The 20,701-nt window shown below is 39.1% G+C and overlaps 1 protein-coding gene across 6 annotated transcripts in view; it reads right to left on the reverse strand.

The window, feature by feature from the left end:
• The window catches only part of Eml6 (EMAP like 6), a 243,002-nt gene that overhangs the window by 95,914 nt on the left and 126,387 nt on the right, over window positions 1-20,701 (reverse strand). For 5 of the 6 annotated variants that reach the window (XR_007348069.1, XM_015479665.2, XM_048804336.1 and 2 more), the window contains exons 7-12: window positions 15,472-15,673; window positions 12,635-12,772; window positions 10,728-10,984; window positions 6,605-6,817; window positions 2,067-2,234; window positions 1,040-1,146 (exon numbers count right to left, since the gene is read on the reverse strand). Coding sequence is in view for 5 of the 6 variants with exons in the window: in XM_015479665.2 (XP_015335151.1) it covers window positions 1,040-1,146; window positions 2,067-2,234; window positions 6,605-6,817; window positions 10,728-10,984; window positions 12,635-12,772; window positions 15,472-15,673 (1,085 nt within the window). In the remaining variant the exon portion in view is untranslated. Of the gene's footprint in view, window positions 1-1,039; window positions 1,147-2,066; window positions 2,235-6,604; window positions 6,818-10,727; window positions 10,985-12,634; window positions 12,773-15,471; window positions 15,674-16,310; window positions 18,150-20,701 lie in introns of those variants that run through there. The other variant, XM_048804338.1, reaches the window with a different exon arrangement.

Below are 20,701 nucleotides of genomic sequence, written 5' to 3' on the forward strand. Positions count from 1 at the left end.
GCCACCAGCCTATCTGGACAACACTGAAATCTGACATCTTATTCAGTTCACATTCATGTATAGAATCTGCTTAACACACCTTTAAAAATGACAGGAAAGAAAACAAACCCTATGGTCATCACCAATGACAAGGTGGTGAGTGTCCAGATTCCTCTGAAAGACCGTTTTCTTTAAAAATCACTCTTTAGTGCTAAACAGTGATGAAATGTCAACTTCCAAGAAAACTGCAGGCAATTGACCAACTTTCCTATGAGATATGATCTGACTGGAGAGAGAATGCATGTTGTAATTTTGCTTTTACTTTAATTAAATGGACAATGGTTGCCATGAGTTAGGAGACCAATGAGGATAATAGCTACGTGCAAATTATCCTGCAGGTACTCATCCTGAAAATACAAGCTTTCACAATTTACTAAGAAAATGAAAAACTTGTAGCTTAACAAGTTGCTGACTTTAATAAAGATTATCTTCTGCTTAACATGCCACCAAGAGCTGGTATTTCTTTGTTCTGAAAAAAATAGTTATAAGTTTTAGCCGGGTGCAGTGGCACACAACTGTAATCCCAGCGGCTCAGGAGGGGAGGATCATAAGTTCAAAGCCAGCCTCAGCAACAACTAGGCACTAAGCAACTCAGTGAGACCCTGACTCTTAATACCAAAAAAAAAGGGGGGGGGAGGGCTGGAGATGTCGCTCAGTGGTTGAGTGCCCCTGAGTTCCATCCCCAATAGCCACCCCCCAATATATATATGCATAGATATTTATAAATTTATAAGTTTTAGATGGAAGACACTGGGCAAAAAGCCCAACTATTATGGGCTCAGTTTTGGAACTTTGCAACTACCTTCCACTTAATGTTTTTAATGATCTAAAAAGGCAAATGCTTTATTTTAAGATTGCATTTAAAGGCAAGAAGTAGTCAATTTTTCTTATTTTTGGCATCATTCTCTTCTACGTAAGTCCCAGCCATTTTCAGCAATGTCCAGATCTAAGGAGATCCAGGCTCCAGGTTACACATTTTTTATTGCTCCTTCATACTGACCTGGCGATCATAATTGATTTGAGTTTCTTGCTCAATATCAGAGTCCAGCTCGGGCACATCAGATAAATCTGAATCAGATTCTTCACTGTAGGAGTCGGTGCCACCTTCTGCAGAAATATAACCCACAAACAAGCAAAATCTTGAGACTTTAAATAGCTAAAAATGTTACTGGAAATCTTTTCTTTCTTCTATCCTAGTTAATAAATATTTGCACCGTAGTTTTAATTTAATACAGATTCCTGAAAACACCACCTCCTACTTTCATCATTTGGCTAACTTTGGCCTGCCCTTAACTACTTCTGGGAAAACAGTCTCCCAAGCAGATAGAACATGTTTCCTTTTATTACACAGTAGGATCCCTGGATTTTAAAAATGTAAAAGTGGCAAGTTTTACCAAAGGAAAAGCTGGAGCAAAAGGAAATTCAGCAGCTGACTTTAATAAAGATCCTCTTCTGCTTAACATGCCACTAAGTGCTGGTAATTGCCATAGTCAAAATCTCTGCAAAATCCTTCCCAATAAACACATTTTCTCAAATTGTTGTTCATTGGGTCATCTACTCACTGTGTGGACATCACAGTAGATGTAACTAAAAATATGACACAGCTGCTGAACTGGAACACAGGAGCCCCCAAATTGTGAGACATTCTTGGAACCCAATCTGTGACGACTTCCATTCCAAGATTACCCTGTCAGCCCGCAGCCTGATGGAGCAGGCACACCGTTCATTACAGTCATACCAAGGAGGTGGCCAAGTGCACTTTTATGCTATCTTCAAAGGTTAATTTTTCACATAAATCTTAAGTCTTCAACTTGTATTTGGTGTAAGCAAAATCCTTTGAAGGAAATGATCTGACCTATATTAATCTCAAAAGCTTTTCTTTTTTTAAAAAAATTCAAAATTTATTATAGGAATAAATTTTATCAAAATTGCTTTGAACGTTTGACCTCCGCAACAGACATTAGAACATTTCTTGAAAAGTTCACTGAAAAATAAACAGACATGGAAAAGTTATGAGTGGTTTTTACCCTGGGGAGCAGTATCCAGCATGCCGTTGCTGACACCTTCTGGAATAAATCTCCACTGGAAAACCGAGTGGTCAGCCCCTCCTGTACTTAACACCCACTGACAGTCATGGGACCAGCGGACATTTGTGACGTGTGCAGAATGGCCCACATACTTTCTAAATTTGGCTCCTGAAAAAAGATTTTTTTAGAAGATTAGTTATGCCAAAAACATACTGGTTAAAAAAGAAATCACATTCCTATTCATATCAAGCAAAATTTTAAAATATATCATAAAGTTATTTTCAGGCTTACATATTATAATAAGCAAGAAAATACTCTAAAAGACACTTTAATTTTTCCAATATGGATCAATCTGAAGCTGATTCTTAGATTTAAGCTCTGTAACTAAAACCTGTTCCAAACAATGCTTACTATTATCACTGATTCTGAAAATAATTCTTGATCAAGAATGAACATCTTACATATTCTTATTTAAATGGTAGTAAAGGACTACATGTTTTATATCACAGGGAAGCAGGAAATAATTCTGTGAAAATAATCAAATTATTATTATTATTATTGGGGTTACATAGACTTAGCTGTGAGAATGAATTATTTTTCTTTTAAATTGGTTGCTTTATTCAGTAAACACCAGTCCCAGTAGTGAGTGCAATAGAAAAACCTATTTGAAGTATATCTGTGGTTGAACTTTTGCAAGAAAGACTCCAGTGTATGCTCAGAACACAGCAGGATAAAGCCCTGGTGGTAATGAGCTGGGTCCATTTCATGTGGAGGCCTAGAACTCCAGACTATGGGAGATTTCAGAAGATCATCAGCTCCGCATCCCCACTTTGAAAACACTTCTAACTCTTGAAGATCCTCTAAATGAAATCCTTTTCAGAGGAGGGAAAAGGTCATCCCATTCAACTATCACATACTTAAAATTCAAATATCCACCAGAGATACCATGATTTCATTTTATATGTAGGTGAAAATGACTACTGCAGGTCCCTTTCTTGAGGGCATGTCTGACCAAGTAAGCCTTATTTTCTCAGCCCCCCTGTACACTCCCCTACACNCTACACCCCCACCCCCCCCAAAAAAAAAGATTAGAGAAATACTGCCACAAAGAAAGCACTGTGTCTCAAAAGCAAGGTTGCTTATTTCAAACATTTGCCTAAATCAATTTTGGCAACAAAGTCAAACTGTTTCAACTAGGGTCAGCTGGAAATGCTGGATGATAATTCAATAATTGGGAAAAGAGGTATATCCTTCCTATACCTCTGTAGATCCTAAAGTGAGGGGTTATCCTTTAGTACACTAACGTCTGTACAGGATCATTTAACCTGTCTTTTCAGAGTGGTTTGAAAATAGTCCAAGAATTCTTTGATACAAGTAAAAACAAATAGAATATGGCAAAAACGAGGTTGTGTGACATCCAAGAGGAGGCCATCAAAGGCACTGCAGATTCCTGTGCTGTTGTTCTTGGATTACGCCATGTTGTAAGGACACTCAAGCAGTCTACCCAGCAGCTCTTGTAGCAAGAAACCGAGGTCTCCACCCAAGAGCCATTAAAGTGAGAGGAAATGGATCCTCTGTCTAGCTTTCAGATGACGCAACCTCCCACATCTTGAACTTGAACCACCCATCTAAGCGGCTCATGAATCCCTGATCTCATCCCCCCCCCCATTACTTGTGATATATTTTTTCATTTGAGCTGTTAAATTTGAGGGAGGAGCTGTTATGAAATAATAGGTAATACATAATAACAGATATTTAATACTTATTAATAATTAATAAATAACTAATATGTGGCCGGCTGGAGGTAGAACCTGCAGACGCATTCTGCCATTAGTATTTATGTGTTACCTCTCTGATTCTATCTTCTCCCCTATCCTCCCCTCGCCTACTCTGCTACAGGCATACTGGCCCCTTTTCTATTCCTTAAGAGTGCCAGGCTGTTTTCTCTGTCTGGAACACTCTTTGTATCTGTTCTCAGCCACATCACCTTTTTGGTGGGGCCTAACCTATTTCACACAATATCAAAGTGGTCTTTTAAATATTTACATTGGTCCCATCTGTCCTCCACTTAAAATCCTCAGTGATTTTTCAATTACACAGAGTGAGACCTGATTTTCAGTAGTGGCTACAAGGAACTTCACGACACAGCCCACGGGCCCTCTCCATCTTCCTGGTATACAACTCTCCCTCATTCTGCTCAAGCCATTCTGTTCCTGCTCTAAACCAACCCCACCCAAGTGTGGTGAAGGCTGACACTCTCTCTTCCAAGGTCCCAGGTTTCTGCAACCTAAGTCTACACTACCTAGCTCATTTGTCATGGGAAATGGAGTTGGTTGTTCACGTCAGTGTCAAAGAGCAAGCAATCTAAGTGGCACCAAAGAAAACTGTCAGCATTGATGTTAATTATTTTAAGATTTGAAAATTGCCAAAGTAAGAAAAATGAAGTGCTTTGGCTGTGTAAAAATAACATCGATTCAGTAATTTCCATTAACTGCAAAACACTTATACATTTAGCTGCTGGACCACAGAATACATATGCATTTCCCAATGTGTCAAATTAACTGGGTTGTGAGTTATAGTTCATCACAATGGAAAACTACAAAACTTAGGCTTCCACACTTGCTCACAGCCATCAGCCTCTACTCATCTTTGTCTTTTTGCAGGTTCAAAACTCAGGGGGAGCAGGGCACGGTGGCACATGCCTGTAATCCCAGCAGCTCAGGAGGCTGAGGCAGGGGGATCATGGGTTCAAAGCCAGCCTTAGTAACAGCGAAGTGCTAAGCAACTCAGTGAGACCCTGTTTCTAAATAAAATACAAAATAGGGCTGGGGATGTGGCTCAGTGGTTGAGTGTCTCTTAGTTCAACCCCTCGTAGACCCCACCAAAAAATAAAAAATAAAAAACTCAGGGGAAATGTGTGTCTCTGGTACCCTTGGTTAGAGGGATGAGTTCTACCAACTACTATTCCTATCAACAACTCCAACACTATTTTATTAGCTTCCCCACCACCAGTTTTGGCACAAAGAAAAAGACACAAGAACTTGATAGTTTATAAATCTTGTAATGAGCCTCAGATGCCATGTGTCATGAAAAGTAAAACAAGTTAATTTGCTAAGAGGGCATGAGTACTTCGATGCTGAAGTGGGTCTTGCTACTCTCCCCACACTGTCACCCCACTGTCCATCTCTCTTCACTTGGAGGCCCTGTGTGCCTCACCCACAGGGTAACTTTTCACCAAAGAGTGCCTCATTTTGACAGGATTACTCACCCTCTCTCAGCTCCAATAAAAGTCTACTACTCTATGGCTATTTTCCAGACTCCAGTCCACCTTACAAGGGGAAGCACAGGAGATGCCAACTCTCATTGCATTCATGTCACTCCCCAGTTCTGACCCTGGAGACCAGTAGCAATGCTTCTGACCTCAATGATGTTTCTTCTGGATCCTGAATTCCCAGGCACCTTCTAACTTGCCTAACTTTCCCTCTGCAAGTACATTACTCAATCTAACCAGATACGCCCCATTACTCACATGGGCCATTAGGGGGAGAGACGGAAAGTTTGAATTGGGCACGTTGAGGTAATTTTGTGCCTCAAATATTTTAAACTGATGGCTATTTTGTCAATTGTAAGGGACGGTGGGTTTGCTAGGTGTTTTATGCTCCATTTTGTACCATAATTGTCACTGCTTCAAAACTGTCAGCTGACTATGACTTTCTGATTATATTTTTCAATTCCTTCCTTGCTTAATTTAAAAATCATTCAAGTGAAAGAGTTTTCAGGCAGCAGCATGCTCCCTGCTGATTACTGCTGTAAGATCATAGTTTCAGGAAACAGCAGAGGAGTCTCAGAAGAGCTTGTGTGAGGTCTTTGTCTAAACTCGAAAAAGAGGAGGAAAGGGTCATTATATGGTTAATTCAGTCACTTGAAGTCTACAGGGGCCACATAATTGAAGTGACACAATTTCAACAACATAACATGACAGGGAAGGTTGTTTTGAACTCAACTTCTCTCTCAAAAATTCATCATAGTTTTGCAAATCTGGTTTGCAAAATTAGTGCTGGGACAAGAGATAAAATACATTGTCACCAGAATAATTACTTTCAGATTTTAATTATGTTTAAAAGATTTGGTTTGCCTTTCCCTATATATGCACAAGTGCTGAGAAGCATTAAAAAAACTGTATAATATTTTAATGGAAATATATGGAATTTAAGTTATGAATATTTACATAAGTATAAGTAAAAATAAGATTGTCTGAACTGTGAAACACCAGGCTTATGAAGCACAAAATGGTATTAAATCAATGAATTCCAGCTTAAATTTGCAAAAGCATGTGTCTTATAATGGCAAACAAAGAAACAAAGGTGACCTTGACAACTCACCCTCTCAGCTGTATGGAAAAACTGCTACAGAGTAACAACACACATCTGAGAGAAAATGAGTTGGCTGAATAGACACCAAGAACATAAGCCTTAATCGTAGTGCATTTCCAGTCCAGAGTAAATCTTTATCCAATGAAACATCCCTCTTAGCCTTACCTTTCTTGAGACAAGGAAATTTAAACAACTTGACCAGTCCAAAATCATCTCCAGACACTAGCACTGAGCTGTTATAATTTGCATCCACGGAGTTGATGTCAGTAACCTCAGTGTATTTGGGCCAAATTCCACTCACTTCAGGCCCTTTCACACATGTCCAGGACGCCCAGGGAATCCCTTTGATTTCTTCTTTATTTGTTAAAGGCTTCCCAGCTGAAAATAATAAATGCTACATTTACATAAAAAACATACTCTAATTTACTTGGTTCATTTTTCTTATTAAACTCTATAGCTCTTTAAAAAAAATTTTCTAATAAAATCAAGGAAACTACTGGTTCTAAAGACCAAATTTATGATTTGGAGGCAGGTAGCAGGGCTTAAAGAAAGCACATGCTCAAAACTTCCCTATAAGGAAAATAGAAAATGATTGTTATACTAGATGTAATGTCTCAAACTACTAATATTTACTTATCTGTATTTACTTAGGTATAGGTGATATTATGCTTTGTATTGTTGATGAAATCAGTAAATTATGTGTTACCGCACTGAGTCAACATTTTGCCAGGTTTATCCTAAATTTCAATTTTTCATACTTTAGGGATGCTTACAAATGATTTTTAAAAAATGCTTCTATAAATTAGTTTTTTAAAATACTAGACTTATTACTTAAATCTAAAATTGAAATAAAATAGTTGGTCAGGGGAAACAGTCTTGAGACTCATTCTGGGTATGTCCCCAAACTTAGGGAACAATCCATTTCCAGCAGCAGCAGCTAACGTGAAGTCCACAGAAAGCACATGGGGGGAAAACAATAAAGCAATGTTTGAGAAATACTTAGTCACACACCATCTTAAAATTCACAATCAATAAAATGAAGCATACTTCTTGATATCCTCTATAATATTTTCAAATAAAATATCTGTGAGAACAGATGCCCTGGTATATCAATTGTGCATGGTCAAATTGGCAACCCAAAATTTTTGACTGTAACCTTATTATGTAAAAATTCATTTAAAAAGACATTAGAATCTTCAGGTACAGGGAATGCTACTTGTTATGGTTTAGATGTGATGTGTCTCCCAAAAGCTCGTGTGTGAGAAAATGCAAGAAAGTTTAGAAAAGAAATGATTGACTTAACCCAATCAGTGTATTAATCCTGATAGGATTGACTGAATGGTAACTGAAGGCAGGTAGGGTGTAGCTGGAGGAGGTGGGTCATTGGGGGTGTTCCTTTGGGGTTAATATTTTGTATCTGGCAAGTGGAGTCTCTGCTGTCCAGTCATCATGTGAGCCGCTTCCCTCTGCCACGATGACTACTTCACCCTGACCCCCAAGGAATGGAGCTATCTGTGGATTGAGACCTCTGAAACTGTGAATCCCCAAATAAACTTTTCCTTTTCCAAAATTGTTCTTATCAGGTCTTTTAATCACAGCAGTGAAAAAGCTGACTAAAACACTAATCAGTAACTTAAAAATAATTACCCTAAGTTCAATATCCTACACACATCTTTTCCTTGCAACAAATATTTTTAGCAAAAGCCAGTTTTGTTTTTTTACTTCAATATTTGATTATTTGATTTCTTTTGCACTTTATGATTATTGGTGTCAGTTGACCAACTTCTATAAAATAACAGTGGGATTTTGACCTAATTACGCTGAATCTGTAAATACGCTGTGGAATATTATGATTTTAACAAAATTAAACTTTGATCATTGAATATTAAAAAATGACAATAGAATCAGAGTTTGTAGTTATTTGGAACACAATCCTTGGCCCAGTGTTCTTTCTTTGGAGAAAACTCTCCCAGGAAGTAACTCTGAAGAGAAAAATCACACATATACAAGAAGTATTTGGAATTGCACTATTGGATGAGCAAAGAAACCAGAAATAGCCCAAACAGCCAATAATAGAATGATAAAGTAAATAATGATATCATCACCGAGAAGGATATTATTTTGTTATTGCAAATGACAAATGTGTTCCATGTTTCCACACTATGGAAAAATATATCTATATAAAATAATATCAAGCAAAGAGTGCAGACACAAAGAAATACATACCTAATAATGGTACATTGATGAATTTGCTAAGACAGAAACTCTGTTATGTTACACATTATTTTATGGTAAATAATTTTTTAATAAAAGATTTAAGACAAAATGTAATTATCTGAGGTCAAGAGTACTATTAATTTTTTTCCTCTTACAAAATCATCAAAGATTATAATGCAGTAATTCACTTTTAAGACACTCAGTATTACAAACTGTTACTAAATTAGCATTATGTCAGACAAATCTCTTACACGTGGTCACAAATAAAAAATTGTGACTTTTTATAATCCCAATGAGCATATTTCACCAAATACTCATATAATAAAGGGTCCTAATTATACAGAACACTTATTTGGGACTAAAGCAATCAAAGTAATTGACACAATGATCCTCAAATCTTTGAGAAGTCATTCTAATCTTGAGGTCCTATGCATGAGTTCTAGGCTGGCTCCAGAGACAGTTTCTAATTTCCCAGGGCCAGCCTGTTTTAATAGGTCCTTCTGCTAGAGCCAACTACTCTTGGTATCAAGGGTATGATGGGGTGCTACTGTCTGGCAACTGAAACCCATAGATTACACCTCCAGCTCATTTTTATTCATTTCTGATTCTGCTGAACTGTGTGCAATGCACTAATAGAGACATTATGACTATTTTGCATTACTGCCATTTATTCAACCTTTTAGAGATGCATTAATGAAAAAATGAAATGGACAAAGAGCAGGAACAAAGAAGGAAGAGGGAACAGCCGATAAATCAAAAGACTCGGATACAGAACTAAATGGGTCATGAACCTTGAAATACGGGGACGTTGGCCGTACAATTATTTCAGGTTGTCTCCACAGCCTGAAAGTAAAAAATTGAAAAGTATTTCAAGTATATAAAAAAGTATATAATGAACAAGTGTGTGCAGTACCCATTTTAACAAATCCTAATATCTTGTCTTTAGCAAAGAATTTTAAAGAAAACATTACAGGTAGTTAAAATCCAGGGTACTCCCCCCAATCTTATTTCACTGTTTTTTTTAAAAGTAACCCGCACCCTGAATTAGGTGTTTATTATTCCCACCCATTTCTAAAACATATTACTAATATGTATGCAGCCAAAAATAATATATCAAATTTGTCCTATTTGTATAAGTGATCATACACTGTACATATCATTCTGCCACTTTTACTTGCTCAGCAGTTTATTTTTGAGATCTATCCTCATTGACACAAATTGCTCCAGTTCAAGTTCTTTCTCACATTCCATTATGTGACTGTCCCATATTTAATAAACCCTCCTCATGCTGATCATCACTTGGGAACTGCTCATTTCTGGCTCTCATGCATACTGCTACAATAAACATTCTGTGTACGTGGCTTTGTGCATGTTCCCAATAGTAGTGTGTGTAGTTTCCATTCCCCCTCTTCTCATCATTTAATATTGACTTTTTTTTCTGCAAGTCTACATAGTGTAAAATGGTTTCTCATTGTCAAAATTATCACATCTCCGATTCCTTATCAGATGTTCATTGGTCATTTAAGAGTTGTACATTTTTTTCTAGTATTTTCCCTTAGCTTTTATGGGGGGGAGGGGGGAATGGCAGTAGGTACTGGGGAGTGAACTCAGAGGTGCTTTACCACTGAGCCACATCCCCACCCCTTTGAGATAGGGTCTTGCTAAGTTGCCAGGGCTGGCCTTGAACTTGAGATCCTCCTACCTCAGCCTCTAGAGTCACTGGTTTTATAAGTGTGGGCTACCATGTCTGGCCCTTACACTTAACTTATGGCATTCTTTACATATTCTAGACAAATATTCCTTGTCCATTACAACAACTGCAAGGATTTATGCCTCATTTATTCCTTGTTTTTAAATTTTAACTCAGGGTCTCTTTAGTTGTGTAGTTAATGTTTTTTTTTTATTTTAATGTGTTTTAATTCATTAACTTTTTCTTTGAGGATTTATGATTTGGGGATCTTATTTAGGAGAACATTCCCTGCCTTGAGATCGTAAGGATATTCTCTTACATTTTCTTCATGAAGTTGAAAGTTTGCTTTTCACAAACACCCAGTGACTACGTATGACTCACATGGCATTTTGTAGAACAATCGATCTCCTGCACCATCATTAGTTTGCAAGTATTTACTATCCAAGGACCAGTCAATGTGTGTAATGAAGCTAAGGGACTTGTTGCATTCTCCTATTTTCTTGTACCGCTGGGCAACCGCGTAGATGTCCACTGGGCCATCATTGGATCCCACTGCGAGGTAAGAACCATCAGGAGAAAATTTCATTTCATGAATGACTTCTTTCCGATCCTTGATGTGAACCACTTCTGTCATATCTCTGTAAGAGTCAAAATGCCAAGTGATAAGCAGAAAATTGAGAATTAGAAAACCCAATTGATATTTTAAAATACACATCTCAAAGGAGGAAAAAAGGTTTCAAAAGGAAGAGAAAAGAAAATGAAAAAATTAACTTCTGAGGAAAGACATGAAACATTATTTCAAATCTATGACACATTTATGAAAATAAATACTTGAAACTTTGGGTTTTTAAAGTAAATACAGAAAAATTTAATACAAAGCATTTTTATTTTCTATTTAGTTATATATTATTTTTCCCTAAAACTTTTATTTAAAACATTGGAATTTTAAAAATTATTTTTTTAAATATGTCCTGGAGAAAGGCAAAATGTATCAAGGCTGGCATGAAAATAAAACATTGTTTTTATACTCGAAGAATGACAAGCTCCTGACTGTTAAACTTAAGGCTTATTGCTGTAAAAAGTCAGTCCAAAAAGCAGAAGAAATTATCTATGTAAGTGTTAAATTATTATATCATTTAATATTCACTATGAAAGGTCAATAATGAATACACTGAATCACTGGGCTCTTTTGGATGCTTGCTGACAAGATTCTTTGAAGCATTTCTGTCCACGTTGGAAAGCTCACTGAATTTTTTTTCCTCCAACCATGAGACAGGATTTTGACTGACAGGTCTCCTGAGCCAGTAAAGATGGCTTCATCAACTCCAAAACAAACTGAATGCACAAATAACAAATATTTGCTTCTCCATAATAATCCCTGCTATCATTTATTAGTGGCACTCTAGTTTACTCTAATGTCATAAAATAGATTGTGTAGGCTTTCTGGCTTGGACTTGGGAAATTTATCATAAAGGAGATCTAGTAATTATCCATCTTATCACTAAGCAGAGGAATAAAATGTTGCCCACCAGTTTGGTAATGAGTTATGTGTGGCTGGCAATGAGAATGCAGTGTGATCAATTGTCCAAGAGCATTCTTCAAGGCCATATCGCCTTCTCTCTTTGCAGAACATGCAGTAATTTACAGATGCATTTCTTTTCTGTAAGCACAAAATGTGTGAGCCAAGCAAACAATGTATTCAGAGGACTTACAAGGATGGGTCATAATTTTGTCCAGTAAAAATAATGGAGGATGTTAGCAAGTAGGAAATATTTCATTTTAGTGTCAATTTTGGATGGAAGTAATCTTTCATTCAAGTCCACCTATAAAAATATCTAGTGCCACTGGATGCTGCTTTGTTCTTCGTTCCTCTTTTGTTGGCTTAACTACAAAGCCCATGATCTCTTATCTGAAGGCCATTGGGATCAGATGTGCTTGGAAAATTGTTCTTCATTGGATTTTAGAAAGGTTAATATGCTGGTCTGGGACAGCACCTGAGTTAAACACATTTTTTTTTTTTTTAGCAGATAACATGACATGTTATTATTCCTAGAGACTGTAAATAGCCTCACGTCAGTTCGTTGGATCAGGCTCTAAATTAACAAGAAATTTGGATTTTCAGAGTGTTTCGGACTTCAGAATTATAGGTAGGGAATTGAGGCACAATGGTACTCCTATTTGAAAGGGTAAATATGCTTCCTAAAGTCCTGGCATACGTTATGACCAGGAGAATCTTGGCTTCTAACAAAAGAGCATCTCTAAAAACCATTTTCAGAATCGGCACATACCTGACTCGAAGAACGATGAAAGAGCCGTCCTTCATGCCCAGGGCCAGCTGGGACCCGTCGGGGCTGAAGGCGACACTGCGGACTGCTTCCTCCATGTTACAGCGAGCGATCAAGGCATGGTCAGCCAGGCTCCACAGCCTACGCCAAGAGCAAGTAAGAGTAAAGACAGACCAACCTCTCAGAGTCACCCGTCAGCCCCAGGTAGGAAGGGCTTCCCCCCATACCACCAGCCACTGAGGATAGCAAGAAAGGACACAGGAACTTCCCACTAGTATCTTTGTTCCCTGTCAGGGAATCTGTAAGGATATTTTGTCCATTTTTGGGTCACTTTCATCATTTGAAAAAGACCAGCAATATGTACAAAGTAGCATTTCCAAATATTTGGGGATTAAATGAATAGGGAAAATATAAAGGCCACTTCACATAAGATCTTCTCATCTCATTGGAAATAAAAAATTAATTTGCTTATACTAGTGGCTGTTAATCACATTATAGGTAAAGAACTACTAATGCTTTTATTGTTAATTTAAAAATATGTGTGCTGGGGATATAGCTCAGTGGCAGAGCACTTGCCTAGCACGTGTGAGACCTTGGGTTCAAATCCCTAAGTACCACTTAGAAAAAAAAGTATATGTGAGTACTGCTCTAGTAACTGATATTTGAGCACATACAGACTGAAACACATTTGTTGGCCTCCCTGGAAAGAAAGTGAATCTAAGAATGAAGGGTTCCCCTTATCCAGGATGGCTCCAAAGTTGGTTGTATATAGTCATAGCTATCACTCAAGGTCCTTGGATGCCCCACTACTAAAGGATCCACTATTTGTGGGGGGACACTTCATGGTGCTCATGGCCAGTGAGCACATCCACTGCTGGAGAAATGGTAAGTGCAATTACTTGATCTCTCAGCAGAGCCAACTACACGTATTCCCATCTCCAGAACACCTAATTCAGGCATCTCAAACTAAGTGAACCACAGCAAAGTATTTATGAAATTCAAATAAAGGTTTCCATGTTACAATTATGGCATCCGACCTGTCAGGACTTCAAGATTCTTCTCTTAACAACCAAACAACAATATCTGCTAGGGGGATGGAAACCCTATCGTCCTGCAACAGAAGGGCAAGAGTGAGTAACAGGTGGTGCTTTCCCAAGTATCATCTGCCATCAGGAGAGGCAGGCACACCCCCTACAATGTGGGGTTGCATAATGAACAGTTCATGGTCCCTTAGGCAGCCTCTACTGTTTGGCCTAAATCTTATGATAGTCTCTCAATACCTCATCCATTATTCATCATCCCGGGCTGTTTTTAGTCTTGTACTATTTTAAGCAATGTAAGCTTTGCTTTAGTGGGCTGAAGAACCCATCCCTTTTCAGTAAATGGTATAGGAAGCCCTAGAAAGCTGCCAAGATAACCCTTCAAGAAATTATGACTTTTTCCTTTCCTAAATTTCAAACTCAAGATAACACAGCATTTAAAGTTTTAGCCAAATTAATGATTAAGGGGGAATAAAACAGATTCTGCAGCCAGGGCTCCTCAAGGAGCTCAAAGTTCTAAGACTCAATATGATTCTTAAAATATGAAAGCCCAGGACCTTCTGAAGTCCTTCCTTTCTGAATGGGATCGATCAAGTTACACAGGTATTTGAATGAGTTTATGGCATTGTTTTGGCTACTTGGCAAAAACTCAGAGTAAAGGAATAAAAAGAAGGGAGCCACCAGTAGCATAAGTCAAATAAGCACTCATTACATGAGTAGCTGTCTCTACCTTCCTGAGATGAATGTGGCTTTCATGCTTGGCAGACACTAAAAAAGAAATGAGCAGACTGTATCTTGATTAGAATCATAAACATACAGAATAAGTGGGAAAAAGCAGTGACCTTTACTCTAGTTGACAGTGTTCTGTTTCAGCTGTTAAAATCCACAAAAACAATCAATCAATCATTCTCTTCCTCTCTGTAGCCTATTATTAAGCACATTTAAAGCTTATAATAAATACCTAAATATTGAAATCAGTGCAATAATCTTAGTCTCAAATGTTTAAGTCATATAGTCATTCCTTCAATAATCATCAGGATCCTGATGGCATACTAATTTTTCCCAAACATTGAGCTCTCAAAGAATAGATGAATCACAGCAAGAACTTTGAAGGCACTAATAACACTGTGCACCTTTTTGGAAATTAGCCTTCACTGTGGATTTGAAAACAATGTTCAAAATTTCATCTCAAATTTACAAAGAAAGCTGGGCTTGGTGGTACATGTCTGTAATCCCAGAGGCTGGGGAGGCTGAGGCAGGAGGATTTTGAGTTCAGAGCCAGCCTCAGCAACTTAGTGAGACCCTGTCTCTAAAATATATATATATATGACTGGGGATGTTGCACAGTGGTTAAGCACCCTTAGGGTCAATCCCTAGTACCAAGAAAAAAAATTACAAAGAAATAATAATTGACTCATGTGATGAAGACAACTTTAAAAATCAGAACTGAAGTTCTGATGGTGAGGAATGGAGGAATGAGAGTTTCTAAACTGCAAATTGACCATGTAGAGGATCAAGTATAGAGGGGGAAATGTGGTCTCATCACATAGGAGCACGCCTGGCTCACATCTTGAACCCGAGAGAATGGCAAGCCAGCCTAAACAGCATTCCTGTATTTTCACTTCTAAGAACAATCCCAATAAGGTGGAGCCATAGAAAGATAATGAAAAGTCATGAAACCAGCTAGAGTCTAGCTAAACCTCCTAACGTTCCATTTGGGAAATGTAGGGTTCTGTACTGCAGGAATCCCTGGGGGGAGTCCCTGGGATAACTCCCAGGTGCTGGCAGCTGCAACCTCACCTGACAGAGCGGTCGTCGCTGCCTGTCACAGCCAGAGGCTTCTTGGGGTGCAGGGCCAGGGCCCAGAGCTCCCCCTCGCAGTGGCCCTGCAGGATCAGCATTGGCTTGTCTCGCTCTCGCACTATCACTTCAAATATCTCACTGTCTTGGGTCCCAGCTAGAAGGCGGTCTGCTCTCCAGCACACGCTCCGGATAGAGAGGCCTAACAAAAATAAATACAAGCATTTCTCACATGGTTCACAAATGGAAGGAAAACACCCTTTCACCAAGCTGGCATCTGGACGACACATCCTAAAAACTCCTGGGGGTGCAGAATCAATCCCACACACTATCGTGTCTCTTTTGCAAGTATAATACAATGTACTTTGACATCTTCACCACCCCGCGTGACCTTGTCTCCTACCATGGCCATTCTTGTCTGATTTAAGAAACCTGTGTGTCTTTACAGCGGTATATATTTGAAATACTACATCTGAAAATGAATATAAAAGAAGAAATCAGTTTTTATGAACCACTATTGAATTGCTATGAAAAAGTAATCACTTCAATCTTCAGGATAACATTGTGCTGAAATTACATGTGGGCAAAACTAGAAAATCGTTAATTATCATATTAGGCAGGTTGAATGTGTATTTGATAGAAACCTAGACTCATTCTCCTGGAGAAACAGATGTATTATGTCCCAGGAATATGCAAATTAAACTAATCTCAGTTTCAAAATACCACAGAACACTTGTCAGTGAAGATGCTATTCTTCCTTGTCTGAATTTATGGAATCTCTTCTAAAAACACAGTACTCTTTTTTAAGGCCAAACTTCTACCTCTGTAGTATTTCTTACTCTCTAGGCAGATTCTCGCTTCCCAACTTAGGTTTTCATCTCTGACCTCTTGCGGTCTATTCCATTCCTGACCGGGTTCATTATTCATTGACTTCTGTAATGAAGATTCTTACATCTGAGTTAGAAATTACACAAGCAATTCCATTTTCTTAACTCTTTTAAAATTCAGCAAGGCTGCAATAAGCTTTGCGATCTGAGTTGCCTGTCCAGATCATGTCTTTGGAATAGTGTTCCAGAAGCCCAGGACCCAGGTTTCACTCTTGTTCTTTATCTGGTTGGCCAGGAATTCCAGGAAGTCCTCTCTTCTCTGGAGATCAGTTTTTCTCCCTTTAAGGTATAGACTGTAATTATGGAGAGTCTGTAACTTATCATCCAAATTTGAGATCCTTTGAAAGCAAAAGGAAGCTCTGTAAAGAATTAAGTTTACAAATTTTTTAAAAGAAATATTGACCAAGAAAGTAGTTCTAGTGGGTTGAAAGGCCAGTTCTATCAAAAATATTTCAAATACAGAATTCTAATGACACTGTGACAAGATGGAAACTTCAGGAGAGAGGAATAGAGCACAGGAATTTTAGGGCAGTGGAACTATTCCATAGGACACATGTCATCATGCATCTGTCAAAACCCACAGAATATACAACACCAAGGGTAAAGCCTAACTATGGACTTTGGGTGGTGATATTGCATCGATGTAGGTTCATCCACCCTACGCTCTGCTCAGGGTGTGGAGAGTCAGGGAGCCTGTGCCTGTGTGGGCAGTGGGTATATGACTTTTGGTGAGGTTTTTATCTGCTTTTCTTTGGGACACAAGGCTATTTGTATGAGATACTGCTCCTTATTCCTCACTCTGAATTTGTCATTTCATGTCCTGAAGTGGAAGGAAAAAAGCACACAGGCAGATGTTTTATTCCTGCTGTGTGTGGGGATACCTTGGCAACAGCTGGCTCACGGCCACCTAAAATCCTCCACCGCAAGCATCAGGATGGACTGCAAGGATGGGAAGAAGATGCGTGGGGAAGCACCCAGACGGGCCAATGGCACACAGCTTTGTGGTGCAGGGGCCACTGGCCTGCAGAATAGTTTTGGCCCAATTATCCTTATCTCTTCCCATGTTCCCATGTTCTTGCTTCCTCCCTTGTGTTTTGTGAGCTCTTGCAGGGGGCCGACAGGAAGGGGCTGGATTTGCCACCTCCTTAGTTGGCTTTGCATTACCCATAATTTTATTACAGAGAGGTGCAGCACTTGCTCTTCAGAGTTTTCAGGAAGTAAAGAGTTAATGATATTCTAACATCAGTCACTCACTCATTGATTCCTCCTCTGTGAAGACGAGAGAGCTCAGTTTTATTTACTGTTGTGTCCTCAGTACCTAGCAAAATAGCTGGCAGGTAGTAGATGCTTAATGAGAATTAATGAATGAATGAGCAAATATAAAAATCACAAATATTTCTCAAGTCCTTAGTATAACCAAGGAATAAAAGATACTATTCCTGTTCTCAGTGAGAACAAAGGAAGAAGGATATATTCATTTAAAAAATGACTATATAAGTGACACTGGAGTTCAATATTGAACAAGCGAGGCTCGATGATGTGCTATATATTTTAACTGATATTGAATTTTCAAGCCACAAGTCCTTTTAAAATCCCATTGTTTCAAAGCCACTGCCTTATTCCAAGCAGGCCTGAAATCCACGTCTTCACGGTAGGCACAAACACACCAATTCTCCCCCTGGTCTCTAAAACCATGTCTAGTCAAGCTAAATGGCTTGAAAACAAACTTCTCCCAAGGACCTGAGGTTCTATTTGGTCCAATGTACAAACATTATTCTCTCTACTACCCCACTATTTTTTTAGCCTTATTTGTGGGAACAGATTCAGAAAAGTACAAAGAAATCCACAAATTATCACCTGGAATTGGCAACTATTAACATTTAAAAAAATAGTCTTGCTAGGCTGGGTGTGGTGGCACATCCCCATAATCCCAGTTGCTCCAGAGGCTGAGGCAGGAGGATGGCCAGTTCAAAGCCAGCCTCAGCAACTTAGCAAGGCCCTCTAAGCAACTTAAGGAGACCTTGTCTCTAAATAAAATATCAAAAGGGCTGGGGATGTGACTCAGTAGTTAAGCACCCCTGGGTTCAATCCCTGGTACCAAAAGAAGCTCAGAAACAAAGATGAACATTCCAACTCAGCCCAGACTTAAGTTACATGGCACACACCCTCTTCAGACTACATTCTCAGAGGAGCTCCAGGGGCCCGGCAAGGAGAGGACTGGGAAACAGGAGATCAAGAGGCAGGGGTCTGAGGCTCCCACCCTTTAGTCAGTGCCTTGAGATCTGTGTGGTACTAGGAGACAAGGGGCTTCTGGTGAAGTAATGTAAGAGGGCTTAAAAACGGCAATGAGGTTACACCACCAGGGATGTCTCAGGCTGAATATGGGGGCAGTGGAGAGGGAAAGAGAGAAAAAGAGAGGGGACAGGGGAGCAGGAGGAGAGGAGGAGGAGTGCTACATTTTTGTCATTTTCAACAAACTTAGTGAGCTGTGAGTATGTCTGAGACCAATTGAGCTTCTCCACACATTTCTGTTCTTTAAACAGAAAATGTATCTTTTTTTTCTTTTTTTATTGGTTGTTCAAAACATTACAAAGCTCTTGACATATCATATTTCATACATTAGATTCAAGTGGGTTATGAACTCCCATTTTTACCCCAAATACAGATTGCAGAATCACATCGGTTACACATCCACATTTTTACATAATGCCATATTAAAATTTATCTTTTGTGACATCAGACAAGCTGACCCCTGGAGTCTACTACCAGGCAACTGAGGAGACGCAGGGTCACTCTCATTCTTAAGATAATAATTTTAAATAGGAATTACTTCTTGAAGCACATCGGTGAGGAGAGAATTGTATTTCAAGCTTCCTAGCAACACTCTGGTTTCAATATTCTAAACCTAATTGCTCCTCTGCCTGCAAAAGGTATGGAGAGAAGCACAGTGTCTTCTGGGCACATCCTGGAGCCATTCTGCAGAGTGACAGATCCCTGATGAGGTTCTGACAGTCTTTCCCTTCCCCCTGTGTATCCAGGCTTGGTCTAACTTCCCTATTACAAACACAGAGAAGAGAAAGATGACTGTGGTGCCCTAGCCAGACTGCCAAGGCCATCACTGCTCTGGGTAATAATCAAGCCTTTCTCTGCTTCTTTATCTTCTATTCTGGGAGTCAGGGAAACCCAGGGTATGATTTGGAAAATGATGAGAAGCATGCCAATAATGAAGAGAGGCAGAAAAAAAAAACATGTCATTACGTGAAGCCTCAGTAACACTCTTTTCTTCTTAAAAATGCACATTGTAGATATTTCTGACAGTAGGGAGAGGCATCCACATTTTGGATCCTATGGCCCCTCTCCACAACTTGCTGTGAGAAATGTGGAGCTCTGGGCTGAGCTTGGTACACATGGTCAGCAGATGGCAGCAGGGAGCAAACCACCCATTTAAACCTGAAAATCCTCTAAGGCTAGGACCAAAACTTCCTCCCCCATCCCTTTCTACCATTATGCTGGGGATGGTCCCCAAGGCCCCACACAGGCTAGGCAAGTGTTATGCACCATGAAGCTACATCCTTAGCCCAAGATCAAATTCTTACCAGCACATTGCTCTGGTTTTTACATTCAGACGAGAAAGTAGAAAACAGCATCCTTCTAATACTCTCTGCTACCATCCTAAAACCTGGGCTCAGGGAGATCTGGTCCAGGAAAAAATAACACAGACCTCATTACTAAAGGACAGTGCTTATTTTTCACTAGTTGTTTAAATAGACTGGGTTTGAATCCCAGCCCCAGCTTGTCCTAGGGACACATACCAAGTTATTTAATTTTCCAAATCTTCAGTTTCTCCATCTGTAAAGTGAAGATAACATTAGCACTCCCACTTCACAGCATCATGAGGATTCGATGCAGTAACACTCTACATATGTCTGGCACTGAGGGAATCCATCGATATAAATTATTATTTTAACCATCAGGTCTTTGTGCCTTGTCAGGGTCATTTATGTTTCAATGTAGCACAACTCACTGTGTGTGTGTGTGTGTGTGTTTGTGTGTGTGTGTGTGTATTTAGATTCCAGTCCCATAGAGTCAGCCAAGAGCTATGAAGATGTTACCACACATACATTCCCCCAAGTCTCAGATAGTTCTTGTGTTACAACTCTTTTGTGTTGTTGTTTTATAATTTTGATGGGATAGCATTACAAACTCTCAGAAGCAAATGAGCTGTCCAACAGAGAACAATTACGTGAATAAAATGGCCTCTCAATTATTTGGCCTAAGGAGAAAACTGGAAGCAGGGCAGAGTTTGATTCTTAATGATGTTCTTAAGTCTGCTGCTCCACAGC

The sequence above is a fragment of the Marmota marmota genome, unplaced genomic scaffold (genome assembly GCF_001458135.2).
Source record: "Marmota marmota marmota unplaced genomic scaffold, marMar, whole genome shotgun sequence".
NCBI classification, from domain to species: domain Eukaryota; kingdom Metazoa; phylum Chordata; class Mammalia; order Rodentia; family Sciuridae; genus Marmota; species Marmota marmota.